Genomic DNA, 27,977 nt, shown 5'->3' with positions numbered 1-27,977 from the left:
TCTTATTATAACTTTATTGAAATCAATTAAAATGACATATATTTATTCGTTCTAGAGTGGTAAATACAAATCTAATTAAAATAATATATTGCATTGCAGAATAAAGGTCCTTCGCTCAATCATGTATTGTACGAATATTAAATAATCGTATAAGTAACTAAAAGTAGTGCCAAAGGAGATTGCTAACTTTCCCGTCACATTACTATAGTGTCACGGGAAAGAAAAATCTCCTATGACTCGACTGGTAGTGCCAAGCAGTGTGCCTAGGAAAACAAAGGATAAAATCAACAATATAAATCCTAAATACACAATAACCAACAAGTATAAAAAGAATTGAATTGTGAGCTCCAATTCAAATATTTATCCACAGAGTAAAAGGAATGCTGAATTTATTATTAAATTCTTTTAATTTATTTAGGTTCTTTTGAACATTATATGCATCTTTTATCTTTGTTTTTGGGTATAAATGATGACCCTTGTTACTACATCAAGACACAACACATCTTCCACACAATGGTACTAATTCCTGCAGACGCCATCTAATTTTATTTTAAGTTATACCTGTCATTTTCTTATACGCTGAAAAAGAAAGGGACAGGTAATCGACAGGCATAAAATTTATGCAACACACGTCAGTTTTAAGCAGTAATCTAAAACAACCGTCTAAATATTTTACATCGACCAAATAACCCGACAGGGTTAAGTAGACAGCACATCAAACGGATTGCATACCAGCGAGATGCCTATTTTATTCGCCCGGGTTAATCATTCGTTTTAAAATTAACTTGTTGACAATCAACTGTCCCTTTCCTTTTCAGCGGATAAGAAAATGTCAGGTTATAACTTAAAATAAAATTAAGTGGTGTTTGCAGGAATCCAGGCCATTGTCATTATTATTCTGATCAAAATAAAGAGAAGCAATAGGTATAGGTACTTAGCAACATTATTTTATACATAATATGATTCAAATGTTAAGCAACAATTATTTTTATTATGCCTCTGCCGTATATCATATTTTTGAATAAATAGTACCCGAGCAATGAGAAAATAGGAAATTATCACGTTAAATCTGGACAGTGCCATCTTTTTTTTTTGGCCAACGTGGCCTGGAATGTTCCTCATTGTTTTACGACTTACGACTGACGTCGGCGACGTTGCCATGGCGATTAGGTAAGTTACACTATAAAAATATTTTGTTAGTTTATTTGTAACAGCCTCCGTGGTCTAGTGGTCAGGTCAGAGCGTCAGGCTCACGATCTGGAGGTTCGGGTCCGATTCCCGATGGGGACATAGTCGAAATCACTTTGTGAGACTATCCTTTGTTTGGTACTTTTCAGGCTTGAATCACCTGATTGTCTGAAAAAAGTAAGATGATTCCGTGCTTCGGAGGGCACGTTCAGCCGTTGGTCCCGGCTATTAGCCGTAAAATCACCGCCACCAACCCAGTGCCCAGCAGTGGGACGTATATAGGCTGTTTAAGTTTTATGTTATTTGTAACATACTTATTGAAATAATATAACTATCGCATCATAAAAAAAAACATTAATTCATTAATTTTTTTAATATTTTTTATAAAATAAAAAAAAACTTCAATAAAAATAAATTTTAACTGAATGATAACTAATTCAACTTAAACATAACAATAAATAAATTACTATCGCATAGGAACTATACGATAGACAGGTAGGTATACAGATGGGGATGGGGCAGTATGGGATCTTTATCAAAATTAGTTGATATTTAAACCGGACCTGTCAAATCTTCAGGTTAGGTAAGCGGATCCTTTGAGAAACGGGATAATGCTAGGGAGATGATGAGTGTTGATAAAATTTGCGGACAATTATGAATAAAATTCAAGCTTATCACGAAAACTGCGTTATATTTTAATAAAAAAATATTTAAATTAAACAAACAACAAAGTACCTAACTTACACCAAAACCATTACAAATTATAATTTGAGTATTACAAACGGCAAAATTTATGCTAAATAATAAATATAAATTAATCTTCTGTTTCAGCAAATTGTACTTTATCGAGTGTCTCGATTTTAGATGATTCACAAAGATTTTGACTGTAATAGTCTTCTAAAATTTTCGCGTCTAAATATTTGTTAACAATGGCAGAGCACTTGAGATCCTCTGGAACGAGTGGCAGAGTTGAATCCAATTGGTGTACATTTTCAAGCGAGCTATCACTTGATGACTCAGTTTCAGATTTAGCTTTTATAACGACAATCTTTGAACTCAGTTTAGGTTGCTTCCACACGTAGTCGCGGGCAATCAGAACTCGTCTATAGGTTGAATTAATGACTGCACGAATATAGTCTATGGAACGCGAACTACGGTTTCTTATCAATAGAATGCACTCATCTACTTTTGCTTCCCAATCCCCAAGTTCTTTTATTCTTGTTTGTAATTCATCAGATTTACTTTGTACTATCGTACTATACATGTGCAGAATTAATTGATTTTGCAATTCTTCTAAAGCGATATTTCCAAACTGCGCTTCCATTGTCGCGCAGATGTCTTCAGGCCCTCCTCCCAGGCAATATACGACCCCAGTGAGACCTTAAAAAAAAACAAATTTATTTTAAACCAAACATAACGGCACTTAAAGATTAGGTAAACCTTAAAATACTCCCTCACCGCAAACATTCGCCTGCAATGTAATGTTACAGATCCGAGCATTACATCGATGTGTGAGGAGAATCGCTATAGAGCAAATATGTAGTATAATTATGTAGTATTGTAACGTAATGTTCAAAATCGAATCTTGTTCTTCTATCGTGTGGGTTCTGAGGTGGATTACCTACCCCATCAATTCTGGTGTCAGAGTTATTATTGAATCGCCATAGGCCCCTGACATTACTCATATAACGACTACGTACTTACAGTAAGTAGTAACCGGGACCAGCTTAACGTGCCTTCCGAAGCACGGATCATCATACTTTTGGACAATCAGGTGATCAGCCTATAATGTCCTAACCAAACTAGGGATCACAAAGTGATTTTTGTGCCACTGGACCACGGAAAATCAAACTCAAAATCGAATCATAATTATTACATTACAGGGGGATGCTTCCGGTGAAGGAGTACCTTTAGATAAAAATACAAAAAAAAAAATACAAATGTTAAGTCATTCAGGTCTGTTTATGATCAAGAATCAAATATTCTGTACTATACAGCCATAAACATTATAACTGGATTCCTTTGATGAATCGCCATGTGACTCAAAGGTTTAGGTGTCACTGTTGTCTTGTGGTACACCGGCTTGCTTCTCAATCGGCGAACGCCAGTTCTAACCTCGTTACCGGATTTGCACCAATGAGTTATAAAGTTTCCACTAACACAGTTGGCTCGACATTTATAGACGGCGATACGGCTCACCACCTATCACGTTGGTCTAACAGAAAGCTCAGTGCGGTGTGGGTACTTAGTTCATCTTGCGGTGTATGACCTCTGACGACTGAGCTCAAGTTATGGTATCTACTTTAATGTAAATGTCTACTTACCGCGCTTTTCTAATATCATAGCCATTTCAAGAGCAACAAGCACGCCAATTTCGTAGCCCAGCAGATAGAAAGTGTCTTTTAAGATCAGCCTTTTCAACATTCCCTGAAAAATAATTTTACTTTAGCAAGTGACATACATCTGCTTAAGTGACATGCATGTGCTTCTATGCTGTTCTGGGAGCAAATAAAAAACATAGAACACGTTCAGCTGCTTGTCTTCCCGGGCATGTCGTAAAAACCGACAGAGGGATTGCGTCCTCTAACATGATGGACTAATGTTATGGGCGATAGGCTGATCCCTTATCACCATAAGGTTCATCATATCCATCTTAGGACTTCGTATCAACAGTGGCTGCAAGTTGTCTTTGATTACTTGTGGCTCTGCCCACCCCATTTGGGATTACGGGCGTGAGTTTATGTATGTATGTATGTAAGTGACATACATAGTTTACGTTATTTAAATGTTTAGTAAAACGAAAAGTGGAGCAGCGAGGTAGAATATGCTCCATACCCCCGGTTGATTGAGGGTTATACCTAGCAAAGGGACGTATATAAACTGTTTATTATGTTATGTAAATGCTTACATCAACAACACGTTGCGCCATTTCTTCAATGGTTTCGTCTAACATATCAATTCCTGGTTGTAGGACTAATGCGGGTAGTTTAAGCCTTTCGCAAAGTGTGTCGAATCTACGATGATGTCCTTCTATACCAGGCACTATGCAGAGGTAGGTTAGTTCGTTCTCAAATGCGACTGCACACTGTAAACAAAAACAGACTCATTAAAACAGTGTACAATAAAGATATTTTTAGCAAGGCGGAACTTTTTACGATATGTAACGTAACAAAGTCTCCCTGAAGAGGTCGGAAGAGGTGCATAGTATTCGTTCGCAGCCACTCTTCGCCAAGAATGTACGTAGCATGTACATAATAGTTATACATTTCAAGGATTTTTGTTTGTATAGCACTCACTCAGGGAAACTCACAAAGATAAAATTAAATTGTAAAAAACTGTCTCGGACGGGATTTGAATCTGCATCTCTTGTCAAGCCGGGACGAGCGCCTTAACCATTACACCACCGTCCACATCTAGTCCATGCGAAATGACAATATAGTCCCGTTCGACTCAGGTATTGTCGATTTAATTTTCTCCTCACAAGTTCCTCCCAAAGCTATTGAATCTTTCTCAAAGTTGTTTATCTTTTTATATTATTTTTCTCTGGATATCTTACCAAGTCCGACGTATGTACTAATGTTGATTTCGGTACGATCTCGTTACTGGATATAAGCTCGTCATCATCAACGAAGTTGATGTATGAACTGAGTCCCTTCAAATCTTGTTTCCTATTCAATAATTGTTCTTGCAGTGTTTTCAACCTTGGAAAAAATATAACAATAAATTAATCTATTTTTCTCTCAATCAATTCTTCAAATCAAACTACTGGGGGTCTTAATTGTTGATATTCATCTAAGAAAGCAATATTTCTATTTGACATTTGTTTGCATTGCGCAATTAGTTTTATATGTGCAAATGTCAAATTGCAATATTTTGCTTTTTTGATGAATTGCTGCGATATGGCCTTTTTAACTACCAATCAACTATCAATAATCAACCACCAATAAGATATCTACTTACTCAGCTAGAGTCATTAGAAGATAATCTTCTTTAGATATTGTAACATTGTACTTTTCTTCTATAATATTACTTAATTCTTGAGCTTTCCCTCCGTCTAGACCGAGTTGTTCCAAAGAAGTATTGTCATTATTGGTGTCTGTTAAATTTACTCCTGTGGAAATATAATAAATTATATGATACATGGTAACTTCGAACCACTGACCTTCACAACACAGATTATCCTAACGAAAATCTGAGAAGCTACTTTATTATACAGTGTGAAATAAGTATAAATATAATATACTATAAAAAACAGTATATAAAGTGGCTGGCAGAGGAAGACCTAAAAGGACATACATTGACCAAATTGGAGACGTCCTTAGAAAAGGTTCAGTACGATCTACTCTGAATCGGCGTGCGTGTATGAAACGATTGATGAATGTGGAGGAAGCAAGGGAAGTGTGTCAGAATCGAAGGAAATGGAATTTCATATAAATAAAAAATATTTTTATTATCTATTACTTAGTAAGTACTTTGGAATTTCTACTCCGCGTGCTTTACTTTTTTATGTCAACGTACCTAAAAGTCTTTCCACGTCAACCAAGAAGTTCTTTTCCATAGGTTTTGCATATGTTAATATGATAGGTTTCTTGGAAGACAGAGCTTTTTCGATGCCGTCCAATGCACTGGGCAGTCTTAATATATTGTGGTCGATATCACCACGATTATTTAAGCTAACGTCACTAAACTGAAAATTGATAAAAAATCAATTAGTTTATAATTTGATCAATTAGTTTATAGTATATAATTTGATTCATTCACTAATCAGGAGTTGTTTGTTGCAAGATTTTATTTAAGTATGTAGTGTAGCTACTTGACGATACCTTTTCAAAGTTATGCAATTCCATAGATACTACAGGAAAACCATCTTGAACCCTGTTGAGGCATACTTCACGATCCAAATAATTTTCGTTAATAATTGCAAAATTCCTAAAATGTTAAAAATAAAATTGTCATAATTATTATATTATATTAAATTGACACAAATATTCATAGATCGTCTATAAACTAAAACGTACCGAAGCGATGGACATAACTGTCTAGTTGCCACATCCAAATGGGATACCAAATTTTTCAGATCGTCAGCAGGTCTGGCGTTGGTAGCATCTATGTTTATGATATAAATACCCTCAATAGGAGCTAATCCATTGCATTCATTTAGTATTTTGTCAATAGAATCATTCTCCTTTAGGTTTCCATATGATACGTAGACTTGTACGCCGATTTCTTGCCAACCTCTAAAAAAAAAAAATTATTCAAAATAAATCATACTGAGTACATAACTTATAATGAATGTATGACATACTTTATCTATGGTCAGATGATATTGGAAGAAAACAATCGATAAAATCTGGGAAAGAAAAAATGGTAAGAAAGAGAGAAAATATTGTACGAATACAGAATTTATATACAGGTAGATAAAATGAACTTACATAATCTTAAACTGAAGATAAGTTGAGGTATGGAAGGAGTGTATGTAAATCTTCTTAACTCCATTGCTCACTAGCCTGTCGGCTAATTGAACTCCAAGATCCGATTTATCGCAAAAGATTAAGTGAGAATAATCTGATGAGTATTCCGGTCTGCAAAAAAAGATAAATGAACATTTAAAATCTTGTTTCCTCAGAAGACGACAAACTAATAACTAAAAAAAACACAAATCTCAAAAGTGGACACTACATATACACCAGAAACATCACGGAGTAACGCTTGATTCTCACTGAGAAGTCATAGGTGAGAATCCCAGCGTAACCCAGCTAAACGAATGATTTTCGAATTTGTTTAAATTATCACATCTTGAGGAAATCTACATTCCCGCGTTTCGGAAGTATGTGACCTAACCTGCATTGGGCTGGTTTTCTCTTCGGGTTGCACAGTCACTTTTATAAAAAACCGGACCTGTCAAATCTTCCGGTTAGTAAGCGGGCCCAGTGCAAAACTTAAAACTGGAAGATTTGACAGGTCCGGTTTTTTATAGAAGCTTTTATAAGGATAGGATGTATTATTGATGACTTGTGGCTATTCCAACTTTAAGTATGTTAACTTTAAGTATGTTATGTTCTGTTACCTTGAGTGTGTTATCGGCACAGAGTGACGCAGGTCTACGAGCACTCGACCGCGGTGGCGGCTGGCTGCCAACAAGCGGAACGCCCGAGGCATGTCTTGTGGCGAGTATGTGACGCGAGATAGAGGACGAACGAAGCCTTGCCTGATGCCACCAGCAACCAGCAGCTGAAGAGTCTGAGAAATAAAACCTTTCTTAATAACATCGGTATGTTATAAACATTTCCGCGCATCAATGATAATCTGCGATTGGATACCGATATCGTGGTAGAACCCGGAAGAGATGGCGTGCTGATCTTGGCTGTTATCGGAAGGACTGGACAGAGTTCGCGCGGGACCGCGCGGAAAGACATGGAAGAAGCCTTTGCTCAGCAGTGAGATCAAGGTAGCTAGTAATAATGGCCCCGATTCCTGCAGACACCTCCTAATTGTATTTTAAGTTATACCTGCCATTTTCTTATCCGCCGAAAAGGAAAGGAGCGGATGATTGATAACTGTTAATTTTAAAATGAATGAATAACCCGGGCAAATAAAATATGCATCTCTTTTGATATGCTCGTTAGATTACGCTTCATAAATCATCTGTTTCAGATGATCATCAAAAGCGCCAGATGATGATGATGACTACGAGATGTTTAGACACAAACATATCTATATGCAGGATGAGAGGACGACGGAATACCTTTATGAAATTTATAAATACCTTAATTTCTTCTACATTCATGTTATTGAATATTGTTGAGAAGTCGACTGTGTAATAAAATCGGTCGTTCGTTAGATTGTTCATTCCAAATTCGAAGTTATCTTGGCGGGTGGAGGATGCAATGTCTAAAGCAACACCCAACGCTGCGGTACAGTTTAAGGTTGCCTGAAATTCAAACATACAGGGTATTAGTGACGTCTTAATGAATACTTACGGCGATGATTCAGCTCATGAGTTAATATTAAATAGAACACTTTCCATTGCAAAAGTATAGAATTGAAAATAATAAAAAACAAAACATCATGAATTTTCTACGGAAAATTCTACTTGATATCAACTCAGAATCACGAGCTGCATCATCCCCCGCAGTATTCGTTATGATGTTTTTAGCGCCCTGTATTTTATCAATATTCAGCAATCTGACATTAGAAACACGCCACGCCAGATAAATAAAATTGTTAATCTACAATTAGTCACGTCAAAAAATGCAATAAAAAAGTAAAGTCACAAGGATGTCATACTTGTCTGAGATCACTGGAAGAAATATTATTCATGATGACAATAAGGCAATTCTCTCCTTGAGTCCTCTTCGTCACCATATCCTTGAAGGAAATATCCCGAGAGCTACCAATATTTTCCGCTGAAACATATTATTTATTCATTTATTACATTTGCAACATAACAGAAATCCATACCGTATTATATAACACATTAATATCAGTAAGTCATTAAGTAATATTAATAACAATAAAGCCATGGTAGCGCAGTTGGTAGAACGCTTGCCTCTCAATTATAGAAATAAGAGGCTTATTGAACGTGGAAAAATTGGTAGCCTTGCTGCTTCGCTTGATGTCAAAATAAATTTAAAAGTACCTGGCAAAGTTGGGAATATTTTGAGTAAGAATCTCTTCTTATGTATGTCGCTAACAGTGGTGAAGACGTTGAGTTTATTCGCCAAACAGATTGATATTACTGCCTGACCCAGTGCGCCTGCGCCACCGTGGATAAAAACATTATTGTTTGATATCCGTGTACCAACTCTTCCATTGTATCGGATGTTCTGTAACACAAAATTTTGGGGGATGATTCACACCATGATTCTGAGTTGATATCAAGTGGAATTTTTGATCGCAAAAGTATAGAATTGAAAAATAATAAAACACTCAAAAATACATGAATTTTGCGACGAATATTTGCACTTGACATTAACTCAGAATCACGGTCTAAACAATCCCCCTCAGTATTCGGTACGATGTCTCTAACACCCTGAACTTATACACGTCGATTTCAGAACATCTTTTTCCCGCCATGTAATCAGTATGTAGTAGCCGGGACCAAGGGCTTGTGCCTTCCGTTCGAAATAGGGATCACCTTACTTCTTCGGACAATCAGATCAATCTATAATGTCCTAACCAAACTAGGGACCACGGAATGTTTTTCCGGGACCACTGGTTCGTGAGCCGAACGCTCAATCACAAGTTTTTATAGGCGGTTAAAATAGAAATTCTTTATTCATCCATGAAATTAAAAATTAAAAATGAAAAAAGAATCTAATATCAAATAATGGTCTATTTGTTAATAATAATAAAATAAACATTTACCAAGATGTAAAAGGCAAGGCAGTAAGCCAAGGGTACAGTGGCAGCCTCCTCCATACTCCAGTGGTCTGGAACTGGCCACAGCAGTTCAGGGTTAGCGTGGACTTTTCCACAAATTGCCCCTTCTTTGATCACGCCCATAACGCGTTCGCCTCTGTAAGTTTAAAAATAAAATAGAAACCTTTGCAAAAAACTAAAATGGCTACTATACTATACTTAAGTATTATTATTTTAACAGTTATGATAATTTAAAAACTAATAAAATTATTAATACTTTATCTAAGTATGGTCTAAAGAAACCACTGCCAAAAATGCAACATTGAAACAATCCATCTAAAAAGCAATATTGCAATTTTAGATGAAAAGTAAGTGCGCAATGCCAACAAATATTAAAAAGCAATATTGCTTCTTTAGATGAATTGCTTCAATTGCCTTTTGAACCCCCCCAGCTGTAAGTTATAATGACTTACCTTTCAGTAACACCACTGAAATCCATACCGAACCTTCTACTTTTTTGATTATCAATAAGTACATTCATAGCTCGTTTTACATCGATGATGTTCAATCCAGCGTACTGCACCTGGACAAAAAGTAAGGAATATTTAGTGTCAGCTTCGTTGGAAAATTTGTTAGATGTAAGTAATTAAAACACATAATAACGGGTTCTTACCGCGTTTAAATCAGGGATATGAGACTCCCTCATTTATGACACTTCCTCATTTATGAGTCTCATATCCCTGATTTAAACGCGGTAAGAACCCGTTATTATGTGTTTTAATTATGATAATAACCGCGTAAACCTAAAACAACGTAAGTAAGTAGTTTAAGTTCTTGTTTGATAATTGGGACGTTTATTATAATTATTTTGCACTTACCTTGACCGGAATACCTTCTTTAGGTATAAAAGGCTCATCAATCCACTGTAAAGAGTTCAAGTTGCCGAATTTTGTAATTTCAAGAGCCACAGTGTTTCCAGAAGTTTCCTTATCTTGCAATGGAACATAGTACTCTCCACCCCATGCTCCTTCCTGCAAATGACACAAATTAACCTTTCAAACCGACGGCATTTTGCAACGTAGACTCCGGTATCAGGAAGCTTTCAACACGCATTCCTTTTCATCACGACTTTTTATTTTATTAATTTCAAGGGTGTCTATCTCTATAATCTACGTCCTGATAATAAAGATAAAAGTAATGAAATTATTATTTAAGTATTTAAAATCCTCAGCTATTTAATGTAAAAGTACACTTACATTATCCAAAATGTTAAGAACCAGATCGACACTAGGTATATTCATAATGTCTTCTTCTACTACCTTATTTGCCATTACTAAGAAAATGTTGTAGGTATTAAATTTGGCATTCCATTCCTTTACGAATTCTTTCAGACCTTTAGGTGCTGGGTATGAAGTTAAAATAAGTAGTTTGTCCTTTCTTCCTAGTAAATGTTCACAAGTTGTTTTAAAGTGGTCCAGGTCTGAGCTATTTCTGATAGTTATAGCTGCTTTTATAGGCGAAACATTTGATGGTTTCCACTTAGCTAATTCCAGATGTTCGTTTCCTTTTCCAACTACAGAACAAACTTTGCGATAGAAAGTAGTTGGGAATATTGTTTCAGTGTGTTTGTTCAACTTCATCATGAAAGTATTGCTTACAGCCACGTCGTAGAGAGCTTTCATATCCTGAAAATTGAATATTATATGCTTAGTTGATGATGATCGTTTCAAAATGTATTATAAAATTGAATTCAATATTTCTTGTAATAATAATGTAACCTTACCTTATTATCCAAAGTAACGTCATTAAGAAATATTAAATCAAATTGTTGTTCCCCAACTTGGAGAATTTCATCCTTTGAAACCGAAACAATATTCAATTGAATTTTAGGAGGACTATCCAAATAACTTTCAATTTCTTTCAACAGACACGATTTATCTGAGCCATTTATACATAAAACGTTAAGAACATTTTTGTTAAGATTTTCAACTATAATCTGGATGTAAACATATAAATATGTGAGTACCTGTAAAGAATAGAATTTATATTAGTATAAAAGTAAGGAGAGTTTAGTACGTAATAATACAATTAAGGAAGTTGATACCAACATCTACAGTTTCAGTTTCATTGAAGGATACAAATTTAAGTTCCTTTAAACTGGCTAAATTTCGTAACACCGAGGATTTATCTTTGAATAATATATCGTGCTGTACGGTAACGCCTCCACACCTTAAAGATAAATATACATTTAGACACATGTTAAAATGATTAAATGAAATAAATAAAGTTGTTAGATGAAACATTTACATACTTGATTATTTTAAATACTTCAGAAGTTCTAACATCAATGTTAGAACCATCGTTATATTTCTTTTGTTCCTCGATATTGATATATAGGCTATTAATGTGATGAATTTGTGAAATTTCTTTGTGTTCTCTTTTGAGGATATTCAGTTGTACAATTCCGTCAAGGAATGTTACCCAGTTATTCTTCCAGGCTAATTGAGCGCGACTGAAGGACATATTAGAACTTTCGATGCTCTGGAAATCGTTACTGGAACAAAAATCTTAACTTTATACTTCTTCTTTCATATGGGTTATAAGGTCATCTGACGTCCCGAACTGCTGGTGGTTTTGAAAGGAACGTTGTGGAACTTTAATGAATGTTAAATGTAGTGACAAGACTAGGACAAGATTTGGTTTCGTACTTATTGCTTTCATTATAGATGCAAAGTGCTCTGTGCTTATTGCGTTAGACTACATAAAATAAGAGTCAAAAATAGAGTGTACTTACGAGTATTGATAACCTCTTTCATAGAGAAGCTTGTACACATCATCTTTGGTTAAGACAGTAGTTGAGATATCGTCATCCATAACTATATCTTTTGGTTCTTCCGGAGCGACCTCCACTACATTTATGAAACCAGCGGCTATAACGCCGAATTCATAAGATACCTGATGAAAGAAAAGAAGTGTTATATATTTTTTTTTTTACCTTTGATGGGTTTGCTCTTGGCCCCAGACTTGCCCGAAGGCATTCACGAGGGCTAAGATGGAGCGAGCTCGCCCAGAAGGTGCCTGTTCATTCTGGCCTATATACAATATTTTTTAAAAACTTCAGGGTATCTAGAAAACTCGGTGAGTTCATCTTGCGATGGATGTATCTCTGCCTACTCCAATTGGGATATAGTTGTGAGCTTATGTTACGTTATTTGATGCAATATCTAGGATCATAAGGTTACCTCAAAGCGTCCATTGCCCCTGTGTAACATAGTACTGATATGCAGTGCTCTATCGTCCGTCAACAATGGTTGCGTTTGGAAATTGACATCCCTGAATTTCACTGACAATAGTCTTCGTGGTTGACCCAATGTCATCGCTAAAGTATCCCATGCCATAATCAATGCCCCGGTGAATGGGAACACTCTTTTACCTGAAAAGTTTCGCATAAAACATCATTCAAGAGTATAAGTTCGTTTATTTTTAATGTTGAATCATCAGAGAATTCTATTTTAGTTCTATCTTATTCTATCTTATAATCCTTTAATCTAGGTACCACTATTTCGAAGCTTGTTATGGTTGAGGAGAAAAGGAAGCGAAACAAAAATCTTTTCTCGAACTGCAATTGATTTTCAAAATTTCGAATTGTAAAAGGAAGACTTTAAATCATATATAAAATATTTATTGTATGATCATTTTAAATCCAAACGTTGTTAGTAACATTTAACATTTTATTAGCTTCCAAACAGCAGATTTAAAACGAGTATAAATTAATAATAGGGTACGAACCATCGACGACATTTCCTGACAAATATTCATGTTCTTCGTCGTATTTAGATATGACTGTGTTGTACATGGCAACCTTTGTGCCTTGCAAGTTCAAGAAATGACATATTTGCCTGAAAAAATACAACAACAACATTACAACAATAACAATTTTAACACAAAATCTTTATGTAAGCTCTCTTTATGAGCAGTAATTTAGTGTCGCCACGGAAAATATAATTTGAAGATGATACATACATTTTTTCGTCTTTCACCCATTCTACCAATTGAGCCAGAGGTCGTGTCTCAGTCGACACAGGGTAGTTGATTTTTGGATACAGAGCGCTCACATCCATATCGTAGCCTTCCATGTAGAGACTGAAAGAGAAGGTATATTATCTTCATTGTTTCTAAAAACATAAAATAAGTGTTTAGATTTTCGTTAATATTATTTACTTTGATCATATTTTGCAGATGTAGCTTTTAAATTTTATTTTTTTAATAAGTGTATTATTATAAATCTTCATCTTCGTGACACCGTATCTAATACTGAGGGATTGGAATTTTTCGTCATTTTTTAATTATTTTGCGACGGAAAATTCCTCTTGATATCAACTTAGAATCATGGTTTTCGTTACGGTGTCACTTACACCCTGTATAAGATGGATAATACATATATGTGATGAGTTTGCCAGTAATCTTACAGAACAAAAACACATTGTGGCACAAATAGGGACATAAAACACAAACATTATCGCACATCACACAAAAAATAGTGGAGAGATTCAACCAACATCTTGCAATTGTTTACGTTAAAATTATGAGCAGCATTTGCAATAGAAATCTTCAAACTGTGTATTTAAGGTTTAAGGAAGAGTCGCGGAAAACAACTTGTATGCGGAACTTACTTGCCGATAGCATCGAGCACTAGGAAGGCGTTATCGGCATGTCCCCTACGCGTCAGTGCGATATTCCGGCAGGACTCCGGTAGGGAGCGCTTGAGGATAGCCTGCAGTAGTCCGTGTGGCGCGATCTCAACCAGCACCGCGTTCGATGGCACAAGACGCAGTGTCTCTTCGAATAGTACTGGACTCTAAAGATGGTAAATTAAAAGTTTCACGAACGTAATTTTGTAGAAGTATTTTTTTTCTTTCTTTGTATTTTACTGTCTATAGACTGGTAATGTTATAAACCATCGTAATTCTGGAGGTGGAGGCCTGTAATACAGGGTATCCTAATTTAGGCTCCAGCCTCTACAGATGATATTAATGTACATGTTATTAATAATTATGAATAAGAATAAGATTGTGTTATTTGTAGTGAAAATAAATACTTTACTTACTTTACGAACAAATACACTCTGTATGAACGTAACATTTGTAAAGAAGTAAAATATTCAATATAATTCTTTATCTACATGATGGTGATGATGTAAGATCAAGTACGAGTTATGATAATGGTGATAGTGTAAAAGTTGTTGATACATATGAGTTCCACATCACAGACCCTTTCGAGCATGACAAAGTAGAAGTTTATAAGGAGAGAGAAGGCAGCTTTTCAAGTAACATTAGCAGTATTAAGATAATCACTAACAACATTTATTAATTAGATGATACATTTAATTACGTCAATGCGAGAAGAATTTGCAAGTTTACGCTCAAAACCGTCGATAGTTTGATACTTAATGACCTCTATGATGACGTGATGACAAAGCTTAAACACGACAAGGACTTACCAAGAGATTGTTGGTGTGATATTCTGCTGATGAATATTTCGCGAGTGGTTCTTCCCAATTATCTTGAGGTATGGAAGTAGACATCCATTTTTCACTACGAGCCTTTGGTTCTTTTACTACACTTTTTAGAAGACTTAGCAAAGCCGGTCCTGCAAAATAAGTAATGATAATAAATTCAAAAAACAAGTTAGCCATTATTTTTTCGACGTGACTTATTGTAGATATGCTGCAAACTTAGCCGGACAAATGGGGAGTGCTGAGGGCTCTTACCCGGTACAAAATTTAAGACAACAGGCCTGAGGGTATCCAGTAGCGCGCTAACCTCGGTTCAGGGCGTCGTCGTCCGACAGGATTATATTTGAAAGATTTAAGTGGTAAGCGCTGAATGAAGGAAATCCTCGACCACGTCAGTGGGGTTAGTATCAGGGAACTTAGTCATTATTTTTATTAAAACAAAAGCATAGAGTACATACCAGCCTCAGCGATGTATCGTGAATGATATGCGATGTTGGAGCAAGGTACTTCCTTAGCGAAGATATTCTGTTCTGTCAAAGTCGCCACAAATGTCTTCATAGCTTCAGCAGGGCCTGATATAGTACTGGACTCGGGACCGTTGTGACAAGCAACTTCTATTTCAGGTGGAACCATTTTCGAAATCTGCGTAATTATAAATAAAAGATAACCTTAGTTAATGAAGTGGCACCGAAAGAAAAGTGGAATGTTGGGGCACAGGTAGAGGTGAATATGATATCAAGTGTTACACTGCTAATCATTCAAGAGACTGATATACTGATGAATAATATTGCGTAATTACCTAGGAAAATGCGAGCAAATATCGGCGGCCATTATATAGAACGTATAGCTATGATGATGAAAAAAAGATAAAAAAAAATTTCTTGACAAAAAAGCCATGTTTTTGGATGGGCATTTCCAAAACTAGGTAATATTATGCGGAGGATTATACAATCAAAAAACTAAAGGTCATGGACTGGTATAATAACACAGGTTGTTAGTGACATCGTAACGAAAACTTTGAGGGATGATTCAGACCATGATTCTGAGCCGATATCAAGTGGAATTTCCGTCGCAAAAGTATGGCACTGAAAAAAAGAACACTAAAGTTTTCATGAATTTAGCAACGGAAAATTCCACTTGATATTAGCTCAGAATCATGAGCTGAATCATCCCCCACAATATTTGTTACGATGGTACTAACACCCTGTATATAATCTACCCTGTATATCTCTAATCGTAAGACGCCAATACCGAGTTTCCCGCAAATTACCTTATCCAGATTATGAGCAAGACTTAAAGAAATACAATAAACACGTAGATTCCTACTCCATTATAGTGACTAGAGAATATATTTTTTAAATTCTAGTTTAAAGTGTTCAACTTCTGGGCTTTTGATCTCCAACCAAAGCATTTGTCTGCCCTCTACTCTTGCATTCAACTGTGACTGAAATAACTTTAAAGTTATAACGAACCTGTTTAAATCCAACCCCGACAGCAGCCATGGACCCTCTGATGAAGGGTGTCTGCACGGATACCAGACCACGGCTGTACGCCATCAGGATCATCTCCTCAGCAGTCAGACATCCGTCTGCATACGCGCAACCTAACTCTCCCACACTGTGACCTGGAAAGATTATGCCAATATTTTGTGAGGAGCGCTCTTCACAACTGGTACTAGATACCTACTTCTTATTCTCTCGTGTAGTTTGTGAGGTCAATAACTAATCTCATCAATTCTGGTGTTGAGCTGCCAAAAGCCCCTGACATGGCTCATGTAACGACTAATTGGTTCGACTGCTTAACGATACGCGCACAAAGCAAGGATCATCTTACTACTGCAATGGCCTTACCAAACTAGGGATCACAAAGTGATTTGGTATGACTTTGTCCCCACCGGGATTTGAACCTGGTACCTCCGGATCGTAAGCCCGATACTCAACCTCAACTGGACCACGGAGGCCGTTACCGTTTCCGAAATACTGGTTTAGTATCTTTAGCACTTATATGGTTTAAATTACACATATTTAAAGTCTCGATATATAGTTTTAAATACTAACCTATTATGTTGTCTGGAACTAAACCAATAGCCTTCAGAACATCGGTCAGTCCAATCTGAACAGCTGCTATACCAACAAACGAATTCAAAATATTATCGAATGTAGTTTTGTCAGTAGACGTTATGACATTGACGATATCTATTCCTTTGGGTTGCAATACTTTGTGACACCTGAAAAATATAAGTTAATTAATGATTTATTAACAGATTTAATTTTTTTAAGAAATCCCTACTAAACTACTGGTTTCTTCGTGTTAGAATCTAGAGAAGTATGATATCGAAATCCACGAAAATAACCATTATTTTCCCTATGCTTAGATATAGAGGGATTGTTTACAGAGGTTTCTTTTTGTACCTATTAATTTAATTCTTGGGCCTAACAGTATAACTTAATATAATTTATAGACTAGTTCACCGCAATTTGCAACGAAATATAATATATGTTAGATACATCGGTGGAAACTGCTTTGGCTTAATGTGTTTAATTATAAGTTTATATCTTTAAGTATCTATTGTGTAAGCTGTTTGTTTCCTTAATAAAGAAAAATAAAATAAATAAATAAATAAAAGGAAAAGAAAGGGATGCTCAAGAATGGCTTACAAGGGGAGAAGTCTCATAAAAATGTAAAAGAAAAGAAAAAGAGAGTCGTAAAGAAGTTATAGTGAAGTTTAGCTTGGGATAGAGACAGATGGAATATGTACACGGAGAAGAGAGTAGCTCTTAATTTAAATGAGGTATCTTTCAAGTGCAGAATGTCCCTATCCCAAAATTACCCTCCACATTGACGCAATTCATCTAAAAAAGCAAAAGCAGGGTCACCAGGGATGTCGCCTCTCAAAGTAACTCTTGCTAGAAATGTATCTTTACCTTTCAATAGCGGCAGCGAAGATGGGTATGCGCATGAGTTGCGTGCCCATGCCTGCCCATTGCGAGCCCATCCCGCTGTACACGAACCACAGCGGGCGTTTGCGCTCGTCATAGTACTCCGCTTTCTGAGCCAACACTTTGGTTTCGTTATTTTCTTCGTTCATAGCTGAAAAAATATAAATATAATAGCATTAAAATTTGGTGAAACCGAGATCAAAAAGTGAAACAAATCAATGTTTGACCCTATTTCCTCAGCTGGAGGTTGCTTGGAAGAGAATGTGCAATAAACTGTTATATTATTATTATTTTATACAGGTGTGTCCCACCATAATATTACTTTTTTTGGCTTATTGCAGATTTGCCTCGAATGACAGTCTCTGCCTTGGCGTACAAGGGGAGCGCTGTCGGCTCTCACTCGGCAGCTGGCCATACCCTAACATGCATGCAATTGTAGGTACTTACCTACTTGTAAGAAAAAGCATTATTCTATAGCGTGGGCTGTAAGGTGGATTACCAACCTCATCAACCCTGGTGTAAGGGTTATTATTGAGCCGCCCAGAGAGAGGTAACGGTTTATTATGAAAAATGACACCACTTACAATAAACACCATATCCTCGCGCTAAATGCTTGGTAATCTTCATACGGAAGATACTGTGTACCAGAGCAACTTCCTCAGGATCGATGGGGCGACTTTTGAAATCGTTCAAGATCTTCTCGACTCCTGATTCCCGTCGCCCTGAAGCCAGCACTAGATGCGGCATGGCCGTGTGGTATTGAGAAACATTCTGTAACATCAAACTTGAGCTTAGAGCAACACGAGACTCCGGCGTACGCTGATGAAGTTCTATTTGCAATGAGAACATTAAGAACTGGAAAGGAAGAGTCGACTAGAGCGTTGGCATTTACGAATGGCTATGACAACATCTGCCGCGAATGTGCTAATAAAGACAGTTAAGCACCTATACATAAGAATCACAAACCACAAGACAATCGCATTAGCTGACACTAACTAATCAGGTTTTCATAACATATTCGTTACAGCGCATGGAACCGTAAGTTTTGAAAGAAAGAAAGAAACATTAATAAAAAAAAATGCTATTAATTCATTTTCTTGACATGAAATGAAATAATCGTTTTGTATTTTCTAGTTATATAATTCTTATTTTAGACGCCTCACGGTGGTGGTGGTGTGGGTTGACATGATGATGGTGTCATTGAAAGCCTACAAAAAACACAAAGGATCCCTAAACTACCTTACCTTTGGGGAGTATTCTCCTTGCAGTAGGATGTGAGCATGAGCGCCAGAAATGGACATATTGTTGATAGCAGTGAATGTCCGTTGGAAGGGCGCGTGTTCTGTAAGGATGCGCAGGCGGCCCTCCGCGATACCGGCCACGTCCATGCGGGGGTTGGAGCAGTTGATATTGGCAGCTATCGAGCCTCGCTGGTATGCTAGGCACAACTGCAAATAAATTATTATAGAATCTATATTTTTCGTAGCTAAAATCAGTTCCTATTCACTGGATACCCTGCCAGTCTATTCACTGGATACCATACCAGTTTTTAGATGAATGGCTGTTTATACCTTGGCAACCCAAGGGCACGCAACCTCATCGGATTTTGCGTGGCATAGACATGTGTAAATATTGCCCAGTTGGAACCATTCGGGCTGCTTGAAAACTTGAGAGAATGGTTTGGGTTAGCTTGTCTAGCCCAAACATGTGCATCAGAATCTTGCCATTCGCACAGTCTGTAGCTTTGAAGTATCAACGTCGGGGTTACCAGTTTGGCGGCGACGGTATGCTGCCGCTTGAAGATGGAGTACCGAACAAAGCATAGTACCCACACAAGTCACCAGTTGGTAGTGTGACTAGGGTTCGACGATCCGATTGAGTTATGTTGGAAGTTGTATATATTGCGTCTCGCTGTGTTAACTTCGCTATCGCGTTTCAGGACTGCATTATTGAATGTGGCGCCATCTGTTGCATGCTGGTAAAACTAGGTGGTCAACTAGTTGGGTCCGCGATAAACAGTATTTAGTATTGATACTTTACCTTAACTATAGCAGTCAAGGCCGACACGGCGTGCGTGTATCCAACGTTGGACAATACGCTGCCAACGGCTAATGTGTTTGTACGATCTTTGCAGAAAACTTCATCAATGGCATCCAGTTCCGCTTTGTCAGCATCTAGGACAGCTGGAAATACGGTAGGATACTGATCATTATTCGTTTCTTTATGTGTTCTGACGTCTTCTCTCGTGGAGGACATATTAAGCATAAATATAATATATGGAGGGCAGCATAATATCAAAATATTACGAACCATTCCCAAATCCTTCAACGTATTCTACTTCTGAAGGAGATACTTTAGCATCTTGATAGAATTTTCGGAAAAAATTCGTTAGCATCTCAGGATCGCGATAAACTCCGATTTCGGAGAATCCGCAGTCTATGTGGCGAATGGAAGCGTACACCCTGGAAAATATCAAAATCGTTTTTTATGCCACAAAACTATTTATAAAATTATTAGTCTTGTTAATAAATTGCTCTACAATAGCAGCGGTTATATAACCGCCCGTCTGTCGGAATCCTTCATTATCATACGTAGTTGTGCTACGACGCTACAGGTCCCAGTTAGCTACGATTCGCGGCGTAGCCCGCACGTTACGTCGATCACTTAGCGTGATTACTTTTCCTTAGGTAGCATTACGTAGTTGGCCGGAAAAAAATGTCCTTTAAGACAAAAAGCTTGAGGATGACCAGGCAGACGCAAACCTCGGCTCAGGGCGTCGTCTAAGGGGGGAAATGTGAAAGAATTAATCGACCTAGTGGGTCGATAGCGATAAGCGCTGAATGAGGGAAATCGTCGACCACGCCGGCGGGGTCGGTATCGGGGTTCTGGTACTATTTACTCCAACTGGGCACCCTCGGGCCTGTTGTCTTAAATTTTGTACCGGGTGAGAGCCCTCAGCGCTTCTCATTTGTCCGGCCAAGTAGTTAATGCAATTTGCGGCAAATCTACAATAAGTCACGTCAAAAGAAAACTACTACACATTTGTGTATGTATTCAATACCTACCTCTTGGCATCTTTGTGTTTCTGTAGATAGATAACACTGACTCCCTCAGATAGCGAATGACCATCAGCGTTCATATCATAGCTTTTCACGTTACCATCCGCACATACAGGCACCATTCTGAAAATGATCATTCCAATACTAGTCAAATCACTTACTTTTTACTAAACGTACATTTACTTACTATGGAATTTATATGAAAAAGCAACCTGTGACGTCATAGAAAAAACGTGTCAAAATGTCGCACTTATTATTACATTTTTCTTCATTAAATTTCATAAATAAGTTAAGTAAATAGAAACATAAAACGTTTTTATTTGGAAATCAGAATTTCATAATTTATCTTTGACCTACGAAACTACCCAATTGAAATGTAAACTTTCAATTATTTTCAATTTACAAATGTTACAAGAAAAATCAAACTCGCGTGCGTAGAAACGGCGCCAAAACAAAAGACGATAAGCTTAATGAATTCCAAAATTTTAAAATCAATAGGTTAGTAATAAAAATAAATTGTCTCCAGAAAAATGAAAACACGGCATCTACCAAAGATATTACAACTCTACGGAGATTTTCAATAATATAATTATTTTAAATAAAAAAAACCCTTCGAATTTTTTGAAATAAGAATTAAATAAAAAGTATCATTAATTATTATTAAGAATAAACGCCTTCTCTTCCTCAAATATAATATAAGTTGTTAGCCACATTTATTCATAATAAATAATATTAAATTGTAGTTAAATATATTTATTTTATACCTATTGATGTGTATAAGTAAGTAAATTGATATTCCTTATTCCTTAGCTTATGATCCTTTATTTCAAAATTTCGTACCTATCCAAATTCCTTTCTCCATAAACGTTTCCTAAGTTTTTATCCTCTACATTCAAATCTACATTAATGGCAAATAGGCAAGTCGCATGACGCCAAAGAAAAAATAAAAAAATAAAAAACGCCTTCTCTATTTTCCGAGTTGGTAATGAAATGCAGCTTTTTAAATAATATTTCTGTATGCCTGCTTATGTAGGTCGGTTTTACCACAATTCTTATTTCTCAGCAAAAGAGACATACCACGGGCCTTATTTATTCATTTAGCCAAATTGCAACGATGTTGCAACGTTGCCATGTCAAAACCATTATTTTTATCATTGGCACTGTTTTTTTTTACATAAGATTATCATAATCATGGCTATCCCCATGAAGAATTGGCCATCGAAGCGGTCCAACTCAGCCCAAAGTTTATTTTTACAGAATGTTGCCGGGACTGGACATTACTCACTTGTGATAATTTAAAGGAGTTTGAGGTTGTTGAAGCAGTTGTACACCGCCCACGATGGCAGCCTCACACTCTCCATTCAATATAGAATTGTATGCCCTGTGCAACGCTACTGCTGAGCCTGCAGAGTCGCAATCTACCAAGACAGATGGACCACGCAGGTTTAAGTAGTAGGAGATACGATTGGCACACATTGCTTTGTTGCATCTGTGAAAGAGTAAGCTTTATTACTAACATAGTTCTTAAGTTTGTTACTAACCAAATGGATGTAGTAGTTCGATAATATTTTTTTTTTTTATTTTTTTTTTATGTTTTTATTAGTCACATCACACTTCGCACCCTTCATACAGAACCCCTCGTTTTACACAGACACTACACATTGACGTTGTATTGACGTGACATTGTATAACATAACATAAACAGCCTATACACGTCCCACTGCTGAGCACAGGCCTCCCCTCAATCAACCGGAGGGGGTATGGAGCATACTCCACCACGCTGCTCCACTACGTTTTGGTAGAGGTATTTGGGCTAGTAGCCCGGGACCGGGACCAGCGGCTTAGCGTGCCTTCGGAAGCACGGAATCGTCTTACTTTTTCGGACAATCAGGTGATTCAAGCCTGCAATGTCCTTACCAAACGAAGGACAGTCTCACAAAGTGATTTCGACAATGTCCCCATCGGTAATCGAACCCGAATCTCCAGATCGTGAGCCCAACGCTTGAACCACTAGACCACGGAGGCTGTGACGTGACATTTACGAAAGTAAAACTAATCAATGAAGCTTTTCCTGTTCTCAAAGGTTGCTAAGAAGAAACTACTGCATGAGCAATTAAGCCGCCTGTTGTGCCTTTCTGTATCTGTTGTCTTTATTTCTGTATCTTCCTCCACATCACTAATTTAAGAGCCACGCTCTTGTCGGTGCAGCATTCTTTTTAGGGAAAAATAAGGCTTGGTTTCCTTGTTGCCTTCCGCCCTGCAGTACTCTGTCTGACGCTAATGGGATGGCACTTAGAATAGTCTATTTCAAAGCTGTACTAGGACTCCCGTCCTCCGCCTTTGAATAGTGCTGACAGTTACTGCTGCCCTCTGTCAGGTACCAAATATCATCATTCATCTTGTGTCCATTATGCTAAATTAAGTATTTGTCTATCTTAAATGCTTCTTAGTACTTACCCTAAGAGTCCAAAATGATTGTCAGTTGATTGCGCAGTCGTCTCAGCCTCGCTCACGCCAGTCGACACAAACACTGCCACTCGCTTCCCGGATAGTTCAGTCGGGCAAATACCTACAAAATATTAATACCAACATAACATAAAATCAGCCAGTGAGATCAAACAGGAGAACAGGAAACAGTGAGAACAAAGCAACATGTTCCCTCGGAAAATATTAGGTCTTTACTTACGAAATTGCCGTTTTGTATCTACTTATACTTTTTTCTTGCATTTTTTTTATTTGTATTAATCGAAGTAATCACCCATGCAATCAATGCATCTTTGCCAATGCAGTGCAAAAAAATCAGGGGGACATATTTCTGGATCCAGGGGTAAAATAAATTACCCGCAGACCCACTGGCCATCAATGTTTAGAACGGTAGGACAACGGGTAACAAAAACCCATGGACCCACCAGGGAGACAATATGTTGATCGGACCACGGGTGAAAGGGGTAAATAACTAGTGATAGACTGTCAGAAGACTATCGATAGTTCAAAAAAATCAAAAGTCATAATCCCCCTAGCATTATCCCGTTTTTCACAGGGTCCGCTTACCTAATTTCAAGATTTGACAGGTCCGGTCTGAACTTCCAACCCGCGAAGGTAATACAGGTTAGGTCACATACCTCCGAAAATGCATTTCTCTGTGGGTTACCACGCGTCATTAAGCTTTCTTTTAAACAAACGTGATAGGTGGTCAGTCGTATCGCCGTCTATAATGGACGAGCCAAGATAAAGTCTGGTACCTGGGCGAACCTGCTATACAGGTTGTGAAAAACTGTAGTAGTTTTAGGCGGATAAGACGTTCGTTATTTGAAAATTGACGATTTAAAGTGTAACTATGTTACCTACTGAATAAAGATATTTTTGAATTTGAATTTAGAACCGGCGCTCGCCGTTTGAGAAGCAAGCTGGTGTACCAGTGACTTCATTGTCTTACCGGCATCAAAAACAGCCTGGTATGAATGCTCGAGGAGTTTCCTGGTTAGCGGATCCATGCTGATACTGAGCTTGTGGAAGATCATGAAGAATTGGGCATCGAAGCGGTCCAACTCAGGAATGATACCGTGGTGGTTGGTCACTTCTGGCTTCTTGAACTTCCAACGAGGACTAGAAATGTGCAGGAAGTTTTTCTGTAAAGAAATAATCAGAAAGAAAGAATTAAAACATTTATTTCCATGTTGGATGCCACATTAACAAACTTAAATGTTGACGTTGAATAAGGAATAATACTTCGTACGGCAACTCTCCGCTCCCCACCAGCGGCTGAGCTAAGTTTACCTCACCCCCTCGGTTTTACTTTAGTCATTAATCGTATGGCATCGGACATCACACACACAGATGCGCATATCGGGGTGTGATGTAAGTAAATAACAAAAATTAAAATAATATACATAAAAATATATAGGTAAGAGCCTCTGCTGTTAGAGAGAGTTGCGGTTAGACCGCTCAGGATCTGGAGGTACGGATTCGATTGCCAATGGGGAAGTCATCGAAATCACTTTGTAAGGACAATGTTGGCTTGAACCACCTGATTGTCCGAAAAAGTAAAATTATTCCATGTTTAACAACAACATAAAAATTAAGCATAACGGAAAGCGTCCAAAAAAAAAGAAACGATCTTCCTCAGCATAATGCTGTGACATAATTATGCTTTGCATTATTATTTAGTTCTTCTAAATGATTTGTGGAACAATCAGGTGATTCAAGGCAACAATGTCCTTACAAATCAAAAGACAGTCTCATAAAGTGTTGAAGATATTTTTTAATATCCCCATCGGGAATAGAACTTGGACCTCCAGATCGTGAGCCCAGCTCGACCACAGAGGCTGTTTAACACGATCCTATAGAAGTTAAAAAAACCTTACCTTATCATAGAGTTGATCAGCAAACTCCAGCATATTATGGCTGTTGGGCATGGCGGCAGATATTCCAGAGATGACCACCGCGTTTGCATCCAATCCTCGGTCGACTTGGACCTCAGGATGGATTTGTTCAGAATGTAAGTCTGGTATCGGCGCCATGGCGGTTTCTGTGGATATTTTCCAAATACATTTTTTTATATATATCTAGTTAGCAGGCCTTTGGGGCCTGTTGGGAGGCCTTTGCCCAGCAGTGGGATCTTGTAAGCTAGATTAGATTAGATATATATCAAGTTATATAACGTCGTGGTAATGAGGCTACGTTCCTCAAAGACAATATAGATGGCGCTGGTAAGATTTTCCTTCATTTAACCTTCTAATTTCATGGATAACAGACACATGCATTTTGTTTTTGGGTATAATTAAATGATTACACCCAGCCATTATTGCATCCTCCACTCTTTATCATTCTGATCGAAATAAAGAGAAGCAATATAAGTAGGTAGAAATAATTCTATACATGATGTGATCCAAATATCAAACATCAATTATTTTATATATGCTTCTGCCATTACATTATATTGTTGATATTTTTTTTTGACGTGACTTATTGTAGATTTGCCGCAGATGGCATTAACTACTTGGCCGGACAAATGGGGAGCGCTGAAGGCTCTCACCCGGTACAACATTTAAGACAACAGGCCTGAGGCTGCCCAGTTGGGCGCGAACCTCGGCTCAGAGCGTCGTCTGAGAGGAAAAATATTTGACAGAATTAATCGACCCTAGTGGGTCGATAGCGATAAGCGCTGATTGAGGGAAGTCGTCGACCACGCCGGCGGAGTATCGGGGTCTTGAAGTGTTTATCGCGAGCTGATTGGCTGCCTCTATGGCTAGAGTAATCGGGTCGTCGGGATCGTATATTACTAGTTGAATAATTATGTACCCGATAGTAATGAGAAAATAGGTAATTATTACGGTTAATCTAGACAGCGCCATCTATAATGTTTTTGGGGAATGAAGCCTGTAAAGTCCGTCATTACGGCCGTCGCGAACTGATTGTTCGCCTCTATGGCTACTCGTAATAGTAACCAACTGAACGTAAGTTATAATCAACGAATGATAGAGTTGAATTATTTTGAATTTGGATTCGGAATACTTAATAGGGTCGTCAGGGTCATATTACGTAATTCGGACGAATGTGTGTTGCGTGTTTCTTGGGTAAGTACCAACCTAACGTTATTTGCCTGGGCCCCACGCGGTCATACATTGGATACAGGGTGTTAGTGACATCGTAACGAATACTGAGGGGGATGATTCAGACTATGATTTTGAGTTGATATACAATGAATTTTTTTTATATTTAGGTAAGCACAGATATTAAAGCCGATTTATTTTTTGAAATTACTTTTTTTATTCATTATAAACTCGTGCGACTCTGTCTGTTTTTGTCATTACTTCCTAGTCATAAGCTGATTCAAGCGGGTTACCACAGGTATATGTACATTACACTTGCACCATGCTTCGGCCGAGTAGCCAATACCATTATCTCCCTAGCGTCATCCAGGGTCGCCTTATCTAACCTGAAGGTTTGACAGGTCCGGTTCCTTACAAATACAAATCTTTATTGGTAACGTAAGCTACATGTCATTGGTAAGTCACTGCATCCCAACACTCCTCCGGTCGTAGCGGCTATCCGTTCCATCGGATTAATGAGTGGGCGGACGAGAGAGTGCGTCTGTGTATGCGCGCGCGCTTACGCACTTAAATATGTCCTGCGCAGATGACAGGTTTTGGAAAATGGATCATCATCATTGGTAAGTACATTAATTAAGTGTATACATTATTATAGCAAAGAAATTCATTAAATTCATAGAATATGTTCTTAAACAACCACTCTTTTATGAGCTCTTTTATAGAAGCGACTGCCTGTCTGACCTTCCAACCCGCGAAGGGAATACCACCCCAATACAGGTAAAGTCACATACCTCCGAAACGCATTTGTTGGGAATTTGGGTTCCTTCACCGCTGTGCACGTGATAATGACGTAACATAAGCTTACGGCTATATCCCAATTGGAGTAGTCAGAGGTACATCCCTCGCAAGATAAGCTAGGTACCCACGCCTCACCGAGATTTTAGACCAACCTGATAGGTGGTAAGATATATCCCCGTCTATAATGGTCGAGCCAACTATGTCAGTGAAAACTGCACTTACGAAAAATAATAACTCTTTCCGTCCGGTACCCAGTTTCGAATCAGCGCACCGTATAATTAGATTCAATACGAAATGAAATGAAATTTAAGGCTATGTATAATTTTAAATCAATTTATATTAATTGTCAATTCATTTAAGTTTCCAAACACTTTAGAAGATAATACGAAGAAAAAACACTTTAAAAAAATCACTCAAAACACGGACATGACGTAAGCTTTTACTTCAAAAAGACTGAACGTTTAAATTCTGATGTAATATTAAATAAAGTAATTATGTTTGCACTTCCTACCAGACTTTATGGATGTTGATAGACACTTCAGAACAGCCGCCTAGATCCTAGGAC

The 27,977-nt window shown here is 37.5% G+C and overlaps 1 protein-coding gene across 1 annotated transcript; it reads right to left on the bottom strand.

Moving 5' to 3' along the window:
- Positions 1-1,698: 1,698 nt before the first annotated feature.
- On the bottom strand, positions 1,699-27,977 carry LOC126375854 (fatty acid synthase-like). The gene is made up of 40 exons (XM_050022901.1): positions 27,924-27,977; positions 25,427-25,590; positions 24,499-24,691; positions 23,520-23,631; positions 22,348-22,551; positions 21,069-21,185; positions 20,314-20,465; positions 20,044-20,186; positions 19,248-19,451; positions 18,588-18,774; positions 17,989-18,154; positions 17,122-17,291; positions 16,537-16,688; positions 15,523-15,706; positions 15,050-15,198; positions 14,223-14,407; positions 13,573-13,692; positions 13,339-13,448; positions 12,792-12,982; positions 12,344-12,504; positions 11,861-12,103; positions 11,658-11,778; positions 11,333-11,575; positions 10,806-11,234; positions 10,428-10,580; positions 10,023-10,132; positions 9,556-9,706; positions 8,828-9,014; positions 8,476-8,594; positions 7,955-8,119; positions 7,256-7,428; positions 6,621-6,770; positions 6,207-6,425; positions 6,012-6,117; positions 5,707-5,875; positions 5,149-5,299; positions 4,745-4,889; positions 4,097-4,273; positions 3,513-3,615; positions 1,699-2,568 (listed from the first exon to the last, which is right to left on the bottom strand). Exons 2-40 carry the CDS (start codon positions 25,580-25,582, stop codon positions 2,003-2,005), a joined length of 6,936 nt encoding a protein of 2,311 aa, XP_049878858.1. The 5' UTR covers positions 25,583-25,590; positions 27,924-27,977; the 3' UTR covers positions 1,699-2,002.

The sequence above is a fragment of the Pectinophora gossypiella genome, chromosome 20 (genome assembly GCF_024362695.1).
Source record: "Pectinophora gossypiella chromosome 20, ilPecGoss1.1, whole genome shotgun sequence".
NCBI lineage: Eukaryota > Metazoa > Arthropoda > Insecta > Lepidoptera > Gelechiidae > Pectinophora > Pectinophora gossypiella.
Note: the sequence above shows the minus strand (reverse complement) of the source record. Positions and strands in the feature narration are given on the sequence as shown.